Source organism: Neolamprologus brichardi, chromosome 1, assembly GCF_056152115.1.
Source record: "Neolamprologus brichardi isolate AB-2024 chromosome 1, ASM5615211v1, whole genome shotgun sequence".
Classification (NCBI taxonomy): Eukaryota; Metazoa; Chordata; class Actinopteri; order Cichliformes; family Cichlidae; genus Neolamprologus; species Neolamprologus brichardi.
Genome location: NC_142104.1, coordinates 12,101,652 through 12,120,587, shown reverse-complemented (window position 1 = coordinate 12,120,587; position 18,936 = coordinate 12,101,652). Strand labels below are relative to the sequence as shown.

Sequence of the window (18,936 nt, the reverse complement as noted above, 5' to 3'; positions counted from 1 at the left end):
CTGATTCATTCTTGAGGTGCAAACTGGTACTAGAGACTGATCTTAGTCCAACTTCAATTCAATTTTATTTATATAGCGCCAAATCACAACAAAAGTCGCCTCAAGGCGCTTCATAGGTACAGAGAAGTGCTCTAATAGGGTGATATGGTACTACAAGGTCATTAAGATAAGATAGGGCCTGATTATTTAAGACATTGTATGTGAGGAGCAGGATTTTGAATTCAATTCTGGATTTAGCAGGAAGCCAATGAAGGGAAGCCAAAACAGGAGAAATATGCTCTCTCTTTCTAGTCCCTGTCAGTACTCTTGCTGCAGCATTTTGGATTAGCTGAAGTTTTTAGGACATCCTGATAATAATGAATTACAGTAGTCCAGCCTGGAAGTAATAAATGCATGAACTAGTTTTTCAGCGTCACTCTGAGACAGGATATTTCTAATTTTAGAGATGTTGCGCAAATGGAAGAAAGCAGTCTTACATATTTGTTTAATATGTGCGTTGAAGGACATGTACTGGTCAAAAATAACTCCAAGGTTCCTCACAGCATTACTGGAGACCAAGGTAATGCCATCCAGAGTAAGAATCTGGTTAGATACCATATTTCTAAGATTTTCAGGGCCGAGTACAATAACCTCAGCTTTATCTGAATTAAGAAGCAGAAAGTTAGCAGCCATCCAAGTCTTTATGTCTTTAAGACATTCCTGCAGTTTAACTAATTGGTGTGTGTTACCTGGCTTCATGGATAGATAGAGCTGCGTGTCATCTGCTTGGCAGTGAAAATGTATGCTATGTTTTCTAATGATGCTGCCTAGGGGAAGCATGTATAATGTAAACAGAAGTGGTCCTAGCACTGAACCCTGTGGTTCTGTTGATATCTAATAAAACCCAGGAAACAGGTGCTTTGGACATAAATTGACTGCAGTTTTATTTTGCCTTTGGTTACAGTAAAAACAAAGAGGCAATTTTACAAGAAAACAATTGTCAAATTTACAACAAAAAAAACATAATTGTGAGAAAATCTTTAAATATATGAGAAAAAAGAGAAACTGACATGAAAAAAGCCAATTTGCCAGACAAATCTGAAAAAATATGCTAATTTATGTAGAAGAATGCAAGATTACAAGAAAAAAATGCCAATTCATGAGAAGAAAGTGGATAAATTCATTTTAAAATGGCATATTTATAAGTAAAAAAAAAAGCTGGGTACAAGGAAAGAGTAATTGCATATTGATAAGAAAACAAAAGCAAATTGATGAGAAACTATGTCACATTTATGAGAAAATATCTGGTAAAAATACAAGAAGAAAGTTGTCTTTTCTTAACTTTGAAAGAATTAGAGCTCTGTTTTAAACACTGGCCATTATAATTTATCTGTCACTTATTTAAGTGAAAGAAGCTTAACTTAAACGTCTCCAAAGTTACACGGTGCTAAAATCGTGGATAGTTCGAGGAGTGTGTGTGTGTGTGTGTGTGTGTGTGTGTGTGTGCCATATGTGTTGTTGTTCTGACGCTTTGGGGTGAAACAGAAACTCGCGGCTCAGCAGGTTTATGTCACAAGCCGATACAGGAAGTCCCCCGGCAGCTACTAGCCAGCTAAACCACAGCCATAATGGAACAGCTTATGGGGTAGAAAGTGTCGTCGTGGCGTGAAGAAGTGATTTTATGTTGTCTGGATAGGTAAAAACGAGTGGTAACAAGATGGAAGGAACTGTCGCAGTCGTATTTTTGTCGCTCCTTTGTTTAGCGTCGGAGGTAAGTTGGTGAATGTTGATAACTAGCTGTTGACGGGCCTGATAGCCAAACTCACCGACGAAAAAAACGGTCAGCTGTGACTGTTAATGTTTTGAATAAATGTTGAGCATGTAGTCGGTAGACAGTATTAGTCTCTATCTCAGGGATTGTGTTTTCTTGTAATACAACCGTTTAAACTGGGGTTAATTGTTAGCTCTCGTGTTCATTTCAGTTAGCCTCAGTGCGCTACGACACGGAAAACTGTTTTACTGCTCTGCTGTTAGGGTAAGGTTGTTTTAAAGAAAGCTAAAATGAAGATGGATATAACTGTGCTGGCCGTTTTAATCTAATTTTACCGAAACCATGGAACTTGAAGACGGTGATTTCCGCGACGTCACCAACAAGGAAGTGTTTACGTTTGGGTGAGCAGATCACAGCGCGGGTGTTCATGTGGGACTCTATACTAAAGCTGACAAGTGGCATGAAACTTTGAGATATCTAACTTTGAGAGTACAAAATAAAGTTTACGGATTACTGTGACAGCGATAATAAAAAAATAAAAAATAATAAAATAAAGTGATTAATAAGTGGCTGGGCTAAAATCCAAGTCCCCCCCTTTAAAATTTTTTATAAAACTTTTAAAGGAAAAAAAATAATGAGATCTGTGCCCCAATGTATGAGCTACATTTATGAGAAAATAATGTAAAATGTATGAGGAAAAAACTTTCTGATAAATGTCAAATTTATGGGAAAAAGGACAGAAATTTTGTGTGTGTGTGTGGGGGGGGGATAACAGAAAATATGAGAATTAAACTGGTAACTTTATAAGAGGAAAAGTGGCAGATTTACAAGAAAACCTGGCAAGTTTTCCTTCAGTCACGTGTCCTATATAATATTAAAATATTTGTATATCCTAACATACATGGGCTGTTGTTGAGATTTGATGGTGATAGTGTTGGAATTTATTTAAATTAACCTAGTTACTTTTAATTAATTATCCTATTTCATTAATAGGATGCTGTAGCATAAACTAATCCAATAAGCATTAGCAGATTTATAGTATCATCTAGTAGGTTGTAGATCTCAACACAGATAATGTAAGCGTTGATGGGTTTTGTTTTTGTTAGTTCGGAAATGGAAAAGGGATGAACAAGATCCATTAGCTGGGGAAAAAAATATGTTGTTCTTAACTCTCCAAATGCATCTGTGTGGGCAAATGCTTGAAGTACTCTTTATAAAAAATTGATTATTGCACTTATGAATAGTTCAGAGCATAATGTGATTTTGATACCATTTTATACCATATTTTGTATTTATTTGTATTTGTCCCTTGGCTCAGTGTGAATGATTTATGACAAGGTATTCAATGAGCCTTAAGTGTGTTGAACATAGATAACATTTTACTGTCAAAGCAGGGCTGGGTTCAGATATTTTCCATATGTTGTGTATCAAAGGGGTACTATTTCTTTCTCAATAGATAAATGGCCAGGAAGCGATCTCGCATATTTCAAATGGAGATACTGAGAGGGAGTTCTGCATTGTTCACAATCACTCTTGGACCCCGCTGGCACAGTCACTGAATTCTGCAGTAAGTTTTTCTATTTTACAGCTCTTTTGGTTGTGACACCTTTCCAAACACTGTCTTACTGTAAGTGTTAACGGACTTTTCCAGACGGAGTACCAGTTGGTGAATATGACTTCCTCTCTGCTGTGTGACAGCTCAGGGATCAATGCATCTTCAGTAAAGGGCAAGGCTCTGGTGGTGATGAGAGGCAACTGTGATTTCAGCCAGAAGGCTCTTATCGCTCAGGGACTTGGAGCGATGGCTTTGCTCATTGCCAGCAATAAAACGCTGGTAAGATGTTAGCTTGATTAAGCTGATTTGAGATCTTCCTTTAATTTTTTTTTATGGTTAGTTATCATTTCCTCTTTGCTGCTTTTGGGTGATCAGAGAAGTGCAATAGACAAAGGCGTGATTCAGGAAATGATACAGATGTGGTGTTTCTGTGGGGATTTCCATCGAAAAATGTTTTATTGCCTTGTGAAATAGTTTGGTGTCATTGTAAATTATTCATCTGTTAACTAGACAATTTGAAATTTTATTGATTACTTTTAAATGATGACATGAATCTGCTTTATGTCTTCACAAACAGATACCTCATGTTAGAGTTGCTGTTACACGGCCGACACCCAAGAGCATACATGTGTTGTTCATTTAAATTTAACTGAAGTCAAATTTTATTAACATTCATTTAATCAGGAAGTCCCAGTGAGATCTAATCCCTTTCACACGCAGGACCTGCCCAAGTTTGCACCCATACAAATTTAAAATATGTAAAAACAAGAAGAACAGCCCTGTCTCCTTTACTAAATACCTTATAATGCTTTCATATTTGCATGTTCTCCCTGTGTTTGCGGGGAGAACATGCAAACTCCACACAGAAAGACCCCGGCCTGATGGTGGAATTGAACTCAGGACCTTCTTGCTGTGCGGCAACAGTATATTTATGTTTAGATCCTCTTGCAAATGTCCAAGGTGACTAGTAACAGAAGAAGTAAACTGTAAGCTTACCCAGTATTGCTTTATTGAAAAATATACGCCAGTGTTGCATCCTGTGATCGGTGATCGCCAATCCACCAAATCATAAAGAGTGCATTGAGTCTCAAGACCACTAATACACATCTGCCCTGTACTTCTGTCCCTGCACGAACACGTTCACAACAAAAGCAAGCGGTAAAACTGATACTTCTACCACCTCACAAAAACTTAAATTCTATTCAGTTTAATTGATCTAGAGTCAATTTATTTTAAAAAAAGTCTCATCTCGAAGTGTTTTTTGTTTGTTTTATTGTTGCTCTATTATACTTGAAACATTCCCAAATCACTGATAATATTTATAAAAATGTCTTCAGAAAATCCCATCAGCCAACGAGTCGGAGTACGCAAAGGTCAATATTTCTCTCGCTCTCATGAGGCACAGGGATTTCCTGGAAGCTTGGCAGGTCAGAGAACTTTTTATTTTTAATAAATCCTTTAATATGTCTTGTTTGAATCTGATGATCATTTTTAACTCTTTGCATGCATCCTCAGGTCTTCGGGAATGAGATGCAGGTGAAGCTGTATGCTCCACCTTCCACAAAGATCGATCCAAGCATTGCAGTCATCCTGCTGATTTCCATTGGCACAGTTGTTTTGGGCGGCTACTGGAGCGGGGCGTGTGAGAGGTGAGATTTTTCAGTATTATACAGCTGTGAGCTGAAAACTCGTGTCTGTAATGATGTCTCATTAAAAATAAACCAAACATAGCAGAAAACACAATGATTTATATATTTTTTTTTATATGCAGTCAAAATATCATTAACTGTGTAATGTCAATTGGTGATAATAATGTGAGCAAGTGACATTTAAATGTACTCTTGCTGAGATCATATGTATTGCATTACTTCACATTTCATTCTACCTGATGTTGTTTTGTTTCTTCTTTTTTTTGTTTGTGTGTTTCAGGGAACGGTTGAATAGCGGTGCATCTGGAGGAGGAGGTGGAGGAGGAGGCGGAGAAAGCAAAGCAGACAGTGGAGAGCTTTCACTGTACTCTCCTCTCAAAGTGGTTATCTTTGTTGCCTTGATGTGCGGGATGCTTGTCCTCATGTACTTCTTCTACAAAGTTCTTGGTTAGGGTTTTGTTGTTGTTTTTTTTTTAAAATCAGTTCCTGGTTGTTTAACAGAGTAATTTTACCTCGAGTTTTGGTGATATGATCTATTTATTTATTTTTCTCCAGTTTACGTCATTATTGTTATCTTCTGCCTGGCATCTGCCTCTGCGCTCTATAGCTGTTTTGATGCAGTGATGGACAAAATCGGTTGCGGCACTTTAAGGTATGAGCCTCAGACTTTGGAACCACATTAAATATACACCACATCATTGTAGTTAAAACATTAAATAGATATCAGACCTTTAGAGAGAGTTTTTACTATTGACTAGTTCCTGGCGACTAATTTTGAGTGAGATATTATTTTTTTTGTATTGGAAAAACCTGGGGAAATTACTGCGTTAAAGTGAGGAAAAGATAAAAATTAACGGATAGCAAATTGGTTGAATGTACGGTAGGTCAGCAAAATGAGGAGCTTAGCCATGTAAAAGTTAAAAATGAATTCTGAATTTCTCCGGAAGTCACAGAGGGGGGATGCTGTCGTTGAGTGAGTGGTTTACACAAATGGTGAGGTAAACTAATCTAGACAGAAGGGGGAAATTAAGTACTGCAAGTTCCAAGTGATTCATGGATAGTAAAGGTCTGATTTTTGATGTGTTACTAACATTTAAAAAACTTTTTTTTTACTGTTTTTATATTAAAAAGACCAGTGGTTTAAAGCTTGAAAAGCTTCAAACAAACATCAGCGTCTCGGTAAATGTGTGCAAGAATTTTACTTGTTTTGTTTTTGTTTCTTTGTTTCTACCTAAATGTGGCTCTGCGTCTTTTTCCAGGTTCTCTGTCCGGAATTGGAACTTTTCAGTGAGGTCTCTCTTGTTGGCTGCTGTGTGCATTAGCATTTCTGTGGTCTGGGGAGTGTACAGAAATGAAGACAGGTACACATTCATAGTCCTGTCAGTTTTCAGACATGGTTACACCACTGTGGCAGGGAATTATTTTGGTGGTGAATTTCTACAACACTGTAGGTTAAAATTACCCATAAAATTGTAACAATGTTTATGAGACAGTTTATCCTGAAATAGCTACATTTAAAGTAATGAAAACCCTAAAGTCAAAGAGGTCTTTATGTCTTGCAGATGGATCTGGATTCTGCAGGACCTCCTTGGCATTGCTTTCTGCCTCAACTTCATGAAGACAATTTCACTGTCCAATTTCAAGGTATTTTTTCTTGTACAATGAATACTTGCACTGTAGTTGTTCTATTTATACAAATATATTTGTTCATATTTATCAACACTTCCTGTAAGAATGTCAGGCAGTGCTCCATTCCTAAGAATTTTTGTTTTTTCCAGTCTTTGATATTTGATTAAAAATGTTATAATCACACTCACAAAACTTCTAGCAGATTTCCTCACATGGATTTTTGAGCCATGTAGTTGGTGATAATCTTTTCTTTCCAATGTCTCGAAGATCTGTGTGATTCTGCTGAGCCTCCTGCTTGTATATGATGTCTTCTTTGTTTTCATCACTCCTTTCTTCACTAAGGTATGTTTATCTTTATTTTTGTTTTTTATCTGTATCTTGTTGCAAAAGCAGTAATGTTGTTATTGATTTTTTTTTTAATGACGTTTTTGCTATTTCTCTGCATTTGCTGCTCTTATTGCCTCAAGGTCTGACACATTTGAGAATCCACTCATCAAATATTAGTTATACACTGAATTAGTTATTATTTTTTAATATGAAGTGAACCCTGCACACAAATTGATATGTACACCTTGGATGTTTTTGTCTATTAGCAAGTTCGTGCACAAACTAATTTAATAAAACTTAATGTAGATGTGTGGCATGGAAAAGGGAATAATACATTCTTATAGTTGAACCTTTATTTAACCAGGAGCGTATAAGCTGAGAAAGCCAAAAGTAAGTTTACTAATAAAACAAACAAGAAATTCCACAAAATAAGTTTATACATATAAAAAAATCAGATGCAGAAACATCTAAAAACGTCAGAGCTAAAACATTTAAAATGTCAGAATTAGGGATGGGTATTGATAAGATTTTCACGATTCCGATTCCATTTTCGATTCTGTTTAACGATTCGATTCTTTATCGATTCTCTTATCGATTCTTTTTAAAAAAGGAGAACACTAAGGTCAAATAGCTTAGAACTTTGTTTTATATCTTCTCTTTGAATGAGATAGAAATTTAGGAGTAACATGGCCTTACAAACCCAACAGTGAGATCTTAAGAGATCCAGAGCCTACGGCTTTTCAATGGGGTGTCACAGGGTCCCCAGGGGGGAAAAAATGTAAATGTAAAATAATAAAATAAATATTCTTCTGTAGCAATAAAACAAGAATATCCAGTAATGTCCCTGCCTACAATTAAACACATTCACTTACCTAAAATCGGGGCATCTGCTGTGGCAAATGGGTGCAAGCCTTTTACCTCAAACTTAGTCACTGCTCGGTGACATTCGTCTATCCTGGCCTGAAAGGAGACGCTAACGGTAGACTGCAGCGACAACTGCCACCATTTGAGCCAGACTCTGTCTGTCTCTCTCATCATAGTCACCTAAATGCACAGTAATGGCAGGTTTTGTAATAAGGCAGATCGCGCTAACATAATATGCACTGTTAGTTGATTATTTACCTGCCGCATTAACGGGAGAGGACGTGCAGACGTTACCGCTGCTGCTGGGTTGAGATTCACGAGTCCGGAGCGGAATTAAAAACACGACATTCATTTAAGGTCATCGCGTGTTTTGTGAGCAAATGCTTTTGCATATTCGTAGTGTTTCCTCCCTTAAATGAAATATCTACTTTGCAAGTATTGCAAGTTGCCCTGTTGTCATCCGTTCTCGTAAAGTATAACCAAACTTTTGAGCGTTTAAGCCGCTTAGGCGCCGTGTTTTCTGCCAGGTAAATGACGCTCCGCAACGTGGTGACGTCATTCGAGACGACTGGAATCGATAAGGGAATCGTTTGCAAAAATGGCAAACGATTCCAAAGAATTGAAACAGTGGGAACCGGTTCTCAACAAGAACCGGTTTTCGATACCCATCCCTAGTCAGAATAGAGTCGTCTCAGGCAAAGAAGTAGCCATAAGGTTTATATATAACATTGGCAGCCATAAGAACACTTAAAAATGACTTAAATTTATTTAGTTTGACTACCTCTGTGAAATTCTGTTGTGGATCTGATCTGAGGCAGAAGGAGCTGTGAATTTCAGCTGTACTGAATTGAGGCAAAGTCTAGTTTGTTGTACTAGTTAGATCACTGGATGCCATGCCTGGATATAGATAAGTGAATCTTTACGGTTCAGGAATGCTTGAGCACAGTAGTGTGAGCATAGATTTTCACTTTTTCCTCAATGACAAACTGATGCTCTGCAGGAGTGCTTTTCAACAGCAAGAGTCTACGAAAGAGGGTGAGCGAAACAAACTGAAGTTTACTCCGGTTTATATGAGCACAAGCCATAAGGGGAGTGGGGATGTATAACAGTCGTGCTCAGGCAAGGCAACTATGTCTAGTGTGAGTACACTCTGTCTAAATTTTGGTTTAGATCTAGATCGCTTAGACAACATGAGATGAGGCATTAGCTTTTGCACTCTCTGAGGGCCTTTCTAGCTGAGGATTTTTTGCTCTGGTGTTTTAGTATGATGTGATTTCATTTTCATTAAGTAATTTGATATGAATGCTTGGCATCTCCCCCTTTGCCACAGAATGGAGTAAGCATCATGGTGCAGGTTGCCCTGGGCCCAGATGCATCTGGAGAGAAGGTAAGCTTCCTGCATTGTTTCCTATCTTGAAGGGGAACTCCACCAAACTGTTTTTAGGGCTATTGTTAATTTGGAAAAAAAACAATTTTTTTCTTCACAGCTGGCTTTATCCATATCCAAGTCTGACTGTACTGATGTGAATGCAAAATCTCTTTCACATTATGAGAGAATTTCTTCAAATTTGGCATAAACACCCCCCTGCGCCATAAAGACTAGAAGGTCACTTAGAATTTTATTTTTTTTAGATTTCCCATCCATGGTGCCAGACTTGTCTTCTAAACTGGTCTTGAGCAAAAATTCTCCAGGGTTTCTAAAGGTCTGCCAAAGTTTTTTTTGGCCATTGGCTGATTTTTCACTCGTTTTCAGGGGAATGTTTATTAGGCCACTTAACACTGACCGATGAATAATTCAAGGCTAAAAAAAGATGAACCTCTGTTGTGTCTACACTTAACAGACAGCTTAGAAAAAAGGCTGTTGAAAATAAAGTTATTAGCTAAAAACCATATCTTAGCATGGTGTGCAGAGCGTCCTTAAAAAAAATTAAGGAAGCTGAACAAGTAGAGAAGAAAAGAAGAAGTAACAGACCAAAAATATCTCATCAGATACAGTAACTGTCTAGAAGCAATTCTTAAGAAACAGGAGAAAATGAGACGAAGCTGAGGTATGCCAAATTCACAAGTGCTGGACTGAAAATCAGTGGCAACAGGTCCCATTGGGTGTTAAATCCAAATGATCAAAATGTACAAAGGAGGTCAGAAGAGAGGGACAATAGTGAATGTCTGCAGCCATCTGTAAAAGGCAGCAGAGTTTCTGTCAGAGTTTGGGGCTGGAGCAGCTTCATATTTCAGCACGAGAATGATCCCAGCAAACACACTTCCAACACAGTAAAACCACACCTGGATAGAAAAAACACACAGTGGAACACTATTAGTCATCGATTGGTGTCCTCAGAGCCCAGACCTCAAAATTATTGAGGTAATGTGGGATCATCTTAACAGAGAACACAAGAAAAGGCAGCCAATACCCAAAGAAAAGCTTTTTGTCTTGTTCAAGAAGCCTAAGAGTCCTGGTTCAACCGTCATGGAATCACTTCAACCATATTTTTTCATTTTCCTAGCAAAATATAAAAACATGAGGGCTAACTCAAGACTTTTCACACTACTGTATACATAAAAATTCACTGCCTAATTAAGGCAACATTTTATGTCTAATGGACAAACTAATCTGCATTGTAACTCTTCATTTAATACTCAGATTCACTTGTATAAATTTGGGTTCAGGAAGTGGGTTAAAAAAAAATAAATCACTCTTTACCAGAGTCACAAACGGAGCACTATAAGATGGGCTTGGTGGAACTCCCTTACACGTTTGTTATGGCTTCATTAACAACCCAGCTGACATGGACTGCTTGCTGTAGATGCCCTGAGGGGAACAATAGACTAACTGTGCACTGGGGTTGGGTGGGTTCTGTCTTAGACACAAGGTGTGGAGATCCCCGCTGAACCCCAGCCTCCCTCTGAGAAAGTAAGGCTTGACTTGTTACCCGTCCACTACTTTTTCCTTTTATTGTTTGGTTTTGTTTTTGTTGTAATGATAGCTGAGGTGGGTAGAGAGGTATGGTGGCGGTTGATGTTTTAGTCTGTGAAAGAACTAATTTTACGTTTTTATTGGGTAAATGTGTACATATGTTAAAATGTGTACATATATACATATGTTAAAATGATAAAAGGTTTATATACGTGTATCAATATGCATGTCTGTCATGCATGTCCAGAAGGTGGTTAAGAAGAAACTAATATGATTAAAAATACCTTTTTGGCACGAGAAAGATGTGGGGTTTTTTTGTTTGTTTGCAGCAAGTAATGTTGTGAGCTAGTTATGTGCACACGCATGTTTTTGTTACAGGATATTAATAAAAAAGGTTCCAGCAATATTGCTTAAGAAAGATTAGAGTGGCAGTTTTACAGCTCGATAATTAATCAGGAATGCATTATTTTCATACTCCTTGAGACAAATTGTTTTGTATTCTTATTGATTTGTGTAAAAATTGCCTACACACATGGTGACTAACTTTTTTTTTTCTTTGGTTTTCATTTTTTATTTTACTAAATTCCTGAGTGGGTTTGCTTGTTCTCGATCGTATTGTGGAAAAAATAAAAAATAAAAGTGGGAGGTAAGATTTAAGAAGTTCAGTTCAGGTATTACAAAAACACAATACAGACAACAATAAATAATAGCAGTCCTTTTGTTTAGAGCTTCTTTCTTTATGTCTTCGCAGACTGGATGGATTCTGAAATATGGAAATGAAAGATTTAGCTGGAAATGCCTCTGTATCAGAATATATGCAAAGTAATCTACAGCAGTGTAGAAAAGTGTACCTGCTATAGGATTCAAGTAAAGCTAAGACACGGCTGTCAGATTAGGTGGAACACAAAGACACTGAACAAGATTTCTGCTGTTGGCCTTTTTGTCATTTTTAGCATCTGTAATGCTTCATTTTCTCAGCTTCCTGTGGTGATGCGTGTCCCGCGCCTCTTAGCTTGGGCTCAAAACCTGTGTATGATGCAGTTCTCCATCCTGGGTTACGGCGACATCATTGTCCCAGGTAAGGATACAGACGCTCTCACGGTTCACCTTTACACCACTGCTTATATGTGAGCATTTCTGTGTACAAACATTAGTTAGACATATGAAGCAATTCTTAACAATGTGTTAGATTTTGTTTTTAATACAAATAAAGTTGTTTTTTTTTTTTAAAATCTAGTCTATTTCTTTGATTCAAAAACACAAAGAACAAAATACGAAAACTAATTTAAAATTGCAGCTTGATAGCAAAATGTTAGGGTGCTTACTCAATAAATGCAGAGTCCGTGGTTTGAGTTTAGCCAGACTCTTCTTTAGATTTCATATGTCTTTGGTTAGTCTATTTACACCATTAACTGTAAATAGGGGGGGAAATGAATGAGTCACTAACCCATACATACAGGATTTCATACTGGATGATGTATGTGTAATGATGAGTGGCTCTCACCCTGCATTGTTGTTGGACCCACAGGTCTTTTGGTTGCCTACTGCAGCAGGTTTGATGTTTGGATCAAGAGCAAGAGGAAAGTCTACTTCGTCAGTTGCTGCATAGGTATCACACATCTGTTATCATTTTGTTGGGTCTGTCATTAATTTTCATGGATTTAAAAAAAAAAACACACACACACACACAATCTCTTGTGTAAAGTCATTGAATTTTGGGAAAAGGGGGAAAATATTCAGATCGAGGTTTGATTTTTGCCAAACCCCAATCTGTTTGAGTGAATTGCTGGTTTAAACGTACACTATTTCTTTTCTTTTCTTATTTTTTTTTTCTTATATGATCAGTCATTTTTATTGACTGCCAGGACTGAACTCACGTTCTTCAGATTGAACTTCATGCAATGTCATGCAAACGCTTATGAGCTCTTTTTAGTTTTATTACTCATAAAATGTGGTCTGATCTTCATCTATGTCAACTTGACTTAACTGATAACACGAGAACATTTCTACATTTCATGTCTTTATTACACAAACTGAGAAATCATTCACAGTGCAGGTTGGAAAAGGCAAGTGAACTCTCGACTTACGTGACTTGTAGAACCTCTTTCAGTCACAATGGTCTCCATTAGAAATTCTCGAAATTGCAAAAGAAAATTTTTTTTTTCCCTTTTTTTTTTTTTTTCTCCTGGATTTTTAATGCTGTGTTGTACCAATGCAAACACACTACCTCATTCACTTGGTCTCTGTTGTCTCTTTGTTATACATGCATATAAGCGCACACAGCAAAAAATAATATTGCATAGCAGTAATCTATAATATTTAATAGCATGATAATGGGACTGTGTGAATGCATATTTCCAACATTTAAGTGGTAATGTTTTTTCAATAATGTTTACAAAAAGCCCAGACTCACCCAATACCACTGCATCTTACTGACCTTGTTCTCAACAGAGTCAGTGACAACCTTGCTCAAATCCAAAGTCCTGTTGGTCATGATGTTCTTCTCTCTCCTTCCTCTTTAAAATTAGCATACCAAACATGATTTATTGTGTCGCTGCACTGACGAAGTATTTTATAAGAACACTTGCAAACAGACCGTGATGTTCCTTTCACCGTGTGCTGCAGCTTGGATGACATTTTCGTGTTGGTGTGCAATGCCTTGTACCTCCAAACAAGATTTTTTTTTTTTTTTTTTTTTTTTTTTTTAAGCTTAAAATGGTTCAATAGTTGGCCACAGAGCATTGTCTAAAAGTGGACTTTTGCAATCTTCATCCCACGGTCTGAAGATATGCTTTTAGGCTAATGATGATCCTAAATTGGTCGTGGTGTGAATTTGAGCATGAGCCCCACAGCAAACTGACTATCTGTCAGGTCTCCAGCCCTCCAGACCCTGAACTGGATAAGTGGAATAGAAGGCCTTTAGAAATACTTTACAGGCTTTTCCAGCTCATTAAATCTCTGTAATTTATCTTTTGAACATTGTTGAGATTGAAGTATAATTCAAACCGAGTAATCTCTCGAGGATAACTTTATTTAAAAAAAAAAAAATTACAACCCTTACTTCAAATGTCATTTTCTTAATTGGAGCACATGAGTCAAAGAGAAGTCGTTAGCACAACTTTTTCCAGCTTGAACTGTTGATAACTACCTAGTTTTACTATTGAATACATGAATATAGCTTTTATGCATTATTTTGTTTGTTACCATTTTTATGACCTGCAAGTTCAATTCTGTGTACTTTCAAAGGGTTCACTTGTATTTAGCTGCAGTTTTACTTTTTAGTCTTTGAGGTTTATTAGCTGATGTAGTAATAAAGTTTTATTTACAAGTGCACTGAATTAGCTTTTTACTGAGTCTCTTTTTACACTTGTCATCTGAAAGGCTGCCATATAAAGCCAGGTGTAAGCTTTAAGTTTACCATATCTCTTTCCTTCTTCATATTTCTTTTTAGCCTATTTCCTGGGAATGATACTGACATTCATCGTGATGTTGCTGTCAGGAATGGGACAGCCTGCTCTGCTCTACTTAGTGCCCTTCACTGTGATAACTTCTGCTGTGGTGGCAGGCTGCAGGGGGGAGATGAAGCAGTTCTGGGCTGGAACCACATACCAGGTGAGAGGAGGAGAGGGAGAATTGTATTGGTGTTTTTCTATTATTCCAAAAAACGTCATTCCTCTTGTAGCTGTCATATTTGACTGTCAATACCGGTTCATTAAAGAAAAAAAACTGTCAACATTTTGCTCTTTTTAAATCCAGAGGACAGAATAAGAAGTGTAGTCACAGACTACGTGATTATTAATAATTTACCTTACTATTATGGAAATCCTGACATGCTTTAGTTGTAGGCTGTCTTTGTTTACCATAATGAAATGACAATCCATTAAAAAAGGAGGAAAAGGGAGAGAAGATCACTTGTTAGTTTTCCTATGTGTTCCTGTGTTAGCTGGAGCTCTTGGAAGAAAACTTGACTATTTGCTTGCTGGATTCTTGCAGAGCGAGTTTTTCTTGACTGGTAGCTGTTTTAAAACAAACAGAAAAATCTTGTTTGCTGTCAGCTTCCATAGCGTGCATCATTTCTAATTTGCCTGTCAGCGGTTCATATACAAGTCAGCTGTGAAAAAACTCACCTCACCTGACACAGCAGGCTGTTCAAAAAAAGTGCTTATATTATATTGAATTGCATGCTGGCCTCAAAGAATGCTGTTTATTCCAGGCTATTTTCCCTGTTGTCTAACTGTTTCCTGACCTTAAAAATATGTGACCCCCGTTGTGACTGAGAATGGTTTTAACTGGAACGGCTGCTGGCTTAAATGATGGCAAATGTGAAAACAATGATGATTATCTTTGCATGGATTTCTGTAAACTCTGACCTAATATACAATCCAAAAAACATGCATATTAGGTTAAATCTAAGTTGGGCATATTTGTAGATATGACTGTAAATGTTTGTCTGTCCTTATGTTTTAGCCTTGTGATAGACCTCTCCAAGCTGTTCCCTGTCCCTGACCATGAACAGCCTCCAACCATTTGGTGACCCTGAATTGGAAAAGCAACTAGAAAATGGACATGATGTCTATAAATTCTGTTTTCCAGACATGTCACTTGGAAATTTGCGGAATACTGTAGCAGTGTTATTCAGCTACCTCTCCTGTTAATCTCGGTGATATTAGACTAGATAAACCACATGTCCAGCAGTTCTGATCCAACTTTAAGGTTAATTCTGACTAAAATCTGTAACAGCTGGAGATAGTGTACCAAGCAAAAAAGTATTTAAAATATACTGAGAAATACATAATGAACAGAGAATTAAAAAGAATGACAGTAGAATCAAAATTAATGAAATGTTGGAGTGCAAGAATAAATTAAGCCTGCTTTTGAAGGAACAGAAGAAATACACCAGTTAAACTGGAAAGGATAATGAAACCAAGTGTGTTTTTAGTTGAGATTTGAGTACTTAATGAGGTTGACTCCTTGGTCTTAAATGGATCGATTTTACAGTGAAAACCAGTCTCCTTCTTTGAACTATTAAAAGCTGTTGATCAACTGACCCAAGCATATGGCATGGCGCATAAAATGATAACAAATCTGATAGATAAGCCGATTGTAGCTTATCTAAGATGATTGTTGCTTATAAGATGATTGTTGCTTGTGATAGACGGGACCATGCAATCACTAAATATAGAAGCAACTCAGCAGGGTTCAAGGATGTTAGGAACTGGTTTTATCGTTTGTTTAATGTTTGAGCTTGTTAAATCAAAAGAATAAAACCAAGCATCTAAACTATGCCTTTAGTTCTGAGATTGCTTTTATGATACAAAGACAGCCATCCGTCAAAACTATAACTTGAAATTTATTTCTCACACGAGAGAGGCTTATTATGTTTGAAAGGTTTAGGGAAATCCATGCAGCCAATATGAAAATATCTGTGGTTCACACATTTGCCATCCAGACATTCAAAGTCATCACAAAACATTAAACTTGTAACACTCTGGCAAGGCTGGGTGAATGTGTGTTAGTGTGTGTGTGTGTGTGTACATATGTCCATGAGAGTGAGACACGCACAAACTGTAAAAGAGAGACAATTCTGACCTGGCTTCATTTTCACCAGGTCTTGGACTCATCCAGGGAACCTTTGCTGCCAGGTGTGCTTCCCTCCAAACCCCAGACCTCTCCCCTGCAACGCTCCTGTCATTAATGTCACTTACTGCAGTGCCTTATTGTCTCTTATCAGCTTCTTTATCACCCTTTGTTTTGACATTTTAACTCCTGATTTCCAGGGTCAGTTTGATATTTAGAGACAAACTACATATTAACTGTTTTAAAATTCAAATAAATTTTAGGACAGAAGTTTGAATGTGAAATAATACATCATTTTAGCCATTAGGTGTCTCCAGTTGACTGAAAATAATCTTTGATGTGTCTAAAGTGACTCGCAGCAATATGATAAAGTGGACTTGTCTAAAAGCTTTGGCCCTGGAATGACATTAACTTATTTCCTTTTTTTTTTAGTTTTTTGTTTGTTTGTTTTTGTCCTTTTTTGTTTCCTTTTCCACTCTCTGCTCATTCCAGCTTTTTTTCAATGGAGAGGATTCAATAACTGCCCCATCCTTCATGCAGTTCCCAATGTGTTCATGTTGCCCTTTGCATGATTTTGCTTGCAGTTGACATGGGAGAGCTGTGGCATGAATTTTTGAATGCATTATCTCTGTTGTTTGTTATTAGTAGAACAAATCATATATGCAGCTTGCATTATAAATTCAAATGCTGCCTATGAGTCTGCCTTTCTTACTAAACTAAAAGATTAAAGTAAACATTAACATGTCTTTCCTTTTCTTTAGAGAAAAGAACTGACCGATCCGTAGACGGCGAAAGATGCTGACTTACAGTGTTGAATATGGACTCTCTTCTTTGTCTTTTTTAAAATCTCAATTTAATATTACATTTGCAAAGCAAGGGAACACGTTATTGATCAAATGATCCTTCAAGCAGTACATTTTGATTGATGTGAAAGGGAAATGAATGCTGTGTAGATGCAACTGAGATATTAAAGTGATTAAAAACACGTGCTTTGCGCCTGAAAGTTCTGTCAGGTTCACTTTGAGAAAAACATAATGACAACTTTGCCTTGGTGATGATTGAGAACAAGAACGCACTTTATAATATTCAGCTTGGCAGTTGATACATCATTGGGGATGGGTTTGGGCTTTAAATGACTTGTAGCTATTTTGATAACTAGGGTTTGTGTGTAACCTGTTTGTAAGATGTGATTTCTTTCGTTGCCTTATATTAAATAAAAAAACAAATTGTATTTCATGTTCTTGTCTGTAGCTTTCTGATTTTTAATTTGTGACTTTTAAGTGAACAAAGTCGTCCTATAGATGAAGTGCACAACAACCCCAGTTCTGTGTGCGTTTTTGTGTGTTAAATTCTTTAACAAGAATTTTAGCATATTCTTGTTAAAATGTAAGTTGCTGTTGTGGGGGAAAAAAATAAGCCAGTATATATTTCACAGGTTTTTCCCACCTTTAATATGACCTATAACCTGTACATTTCACACAGTACTTGGGTTGTTGTTCTGAAAGGTAAAATTGCTCTTCCACGTCAGATTTTTAGCAAACGCCAGATGATTAGAGACATGAGTAAAACATAAAAAACAAACATAAAATTCTAGTAGTTTTTTTTTTTTACTGTAAAAACCACAGACGTGTTGAGTAAATTATTTTTATAACTTTAAATGCTAAAATAAATTGTACATTTTGAAAACTTGCACACATTTTGTAAACATATACAACTATTTATCAAAAAATGCAGCCAATACACCTGGTGTTTTTTTTTTAATTTTATTTTGTACAACCATTTAAAAATATTACTATAATGAAAATGAGAGAACAATCAGGTGTCTTAATAAGATGCCCCACAAATTATTTGTGCCAGTAAAAAAAAAATGTTTGTCTGCCACAAGACAGAGGAGAACACCACAGCGATAAACCTGCAGGCCTGACAACAGGAGGTGTATCACTCCTCTTTTCCACCTGGAGACAGCGTTTGCATTGCAATCTGCCTTTGTAAATGGTAAATGGACTGATTCTTATATAGCGCTTTTCTACTCTCCTGGAGTACTCAAAGCAAGTACAACATTCCACATTCACCCAGTCACACATGCACTTTCTTCTAGACTTCTGCGTGCTTCCTAACTACATTCATACACATTCACACTCCGATGTTGCATCAGAGAGCAACTTGGGGTTAGTATCTTGTACCCCGCCTCTCGCCCTATGACAGCTGGGATAGGCTCCAGCGCCCCCCGCGACCCTGAAAAGGATAAGCGGAAGCGAATGGATGGATGGATCTTGCCCAAGGATACTTGACATACAGACTGGAGGAGCCAGGGATCGAACCACTAACCTTCCGATCAGTAGGTTAGTGGTTTGTGACAGTCATTAGTGCCCTCACTGACACACAAAACAAAACAACGACTACATAACAGACTAACTACACACTCCACGCTAAACCTCACAAATCTCTCACATCTCAAAACTCACTATCGATATCTCTCTCTCTCTCTTTCACTTGCTCGCTCTGTCTCTCTGCCATCACTCCCAAAACTTTCCCCTATTCCTAAACAACCAAATCCCACATGTTGATTTTTTTTTTTAATTGGTTGACATGCTACATTTTTCCACCAATAGGAAAGAGGTGGCTATTTTTTTCTTTAGTGTTTTTGTGCTGTCCTTAGAAAATGCTTTAA

General features: G+C 37.2%; 1 protein-coding gene across 5 annotated transcripts; it reads left to right on the top strand.

The window, feature by feature from the left end:
- The first annotated feature begins 1,509 nt into the window (after nucleotides 1-1,509).
- On the top strand, nucleotides 1,510-17,501 carry sppl2a (signal peptide peptidase like 2A). Of its 5 annotated transcripts, XM_006779835.3 has the most exons (17): nucleotides 1,512-1,750; nucleotides 3,207-3,317; nucleotides 3,402-3,584; nucleotides 4,643-4,732; nucleotides 4,821-4,954; nucleotides 5,235-5,401; nucleotides 5,510-5,606; nucleotides 6,214-6,315; nucleotides 6,517-6,598; nucleotides 6,851-6,925; nucleotides 9,105-9,161; nucleotides 10,638-10,685; nucleotides 11,667-11,766; nucleotides 12,217-12,297; nucleotides 14,140-14,300; nucleotides 16,297-16,330; nucleotides 17,027-17,501. In XM_006779835.3, the coding sequence occupies exons 1-17, from the start codon at nucleotides 1,697-1,699 to the stop codon at nucleotides 17,065-17,067; spliced, it is 1,617 nt and encodes a 538-aa protein (XP_006779898.1). In that variant the 5' UTR covers nucleotides 1,512-1,696; the 3' UTR covers nucleotides 17,068-17,501. The 5 variants fall into 5 exon arrangements, with proteins under 5 accessions (XP_006779899.1, XP_006779900.1, XP_006779897.1 ...); XM_006779837.3 differs by lacking the exon at nucleotides 16,297-16,330 and having other exon boundaries at nucleotides 1,511-1,750; XM_006779834.3 differs by lacking the exon at nucleotides 17,027-17,501 and having other exon boundaries at nucleotides 1,511-1,750; nucleotides 16,297-17,016.
- Nucleotides 17,502-18,936: the final 1,435 nt, after the last annotated feature.

Coding starts and splice junctions, on each gene's coding strand:
- sppl2a (XM_006779834.3), top strand. CDS start 1,697: ATGGAAGGAACTGTCGCAGTCGTATTTTTGTCGCTCCTTTGTTTAGCG. Junction 1,751..3,206: donor TCCTTTGTTTAGCGTCGGAG/GTAAGTTGGTGA, acceptor CTTTCTCAATAG/ATAAATGGCCAGGAAGCGAT. Junction 6,316..6,516: donor GTGTACAGAAATGAAGACAG/GTACACATTCAT, acceptor TATGTCTTGCAG/ATGGATCTGGATTCTGCAGG.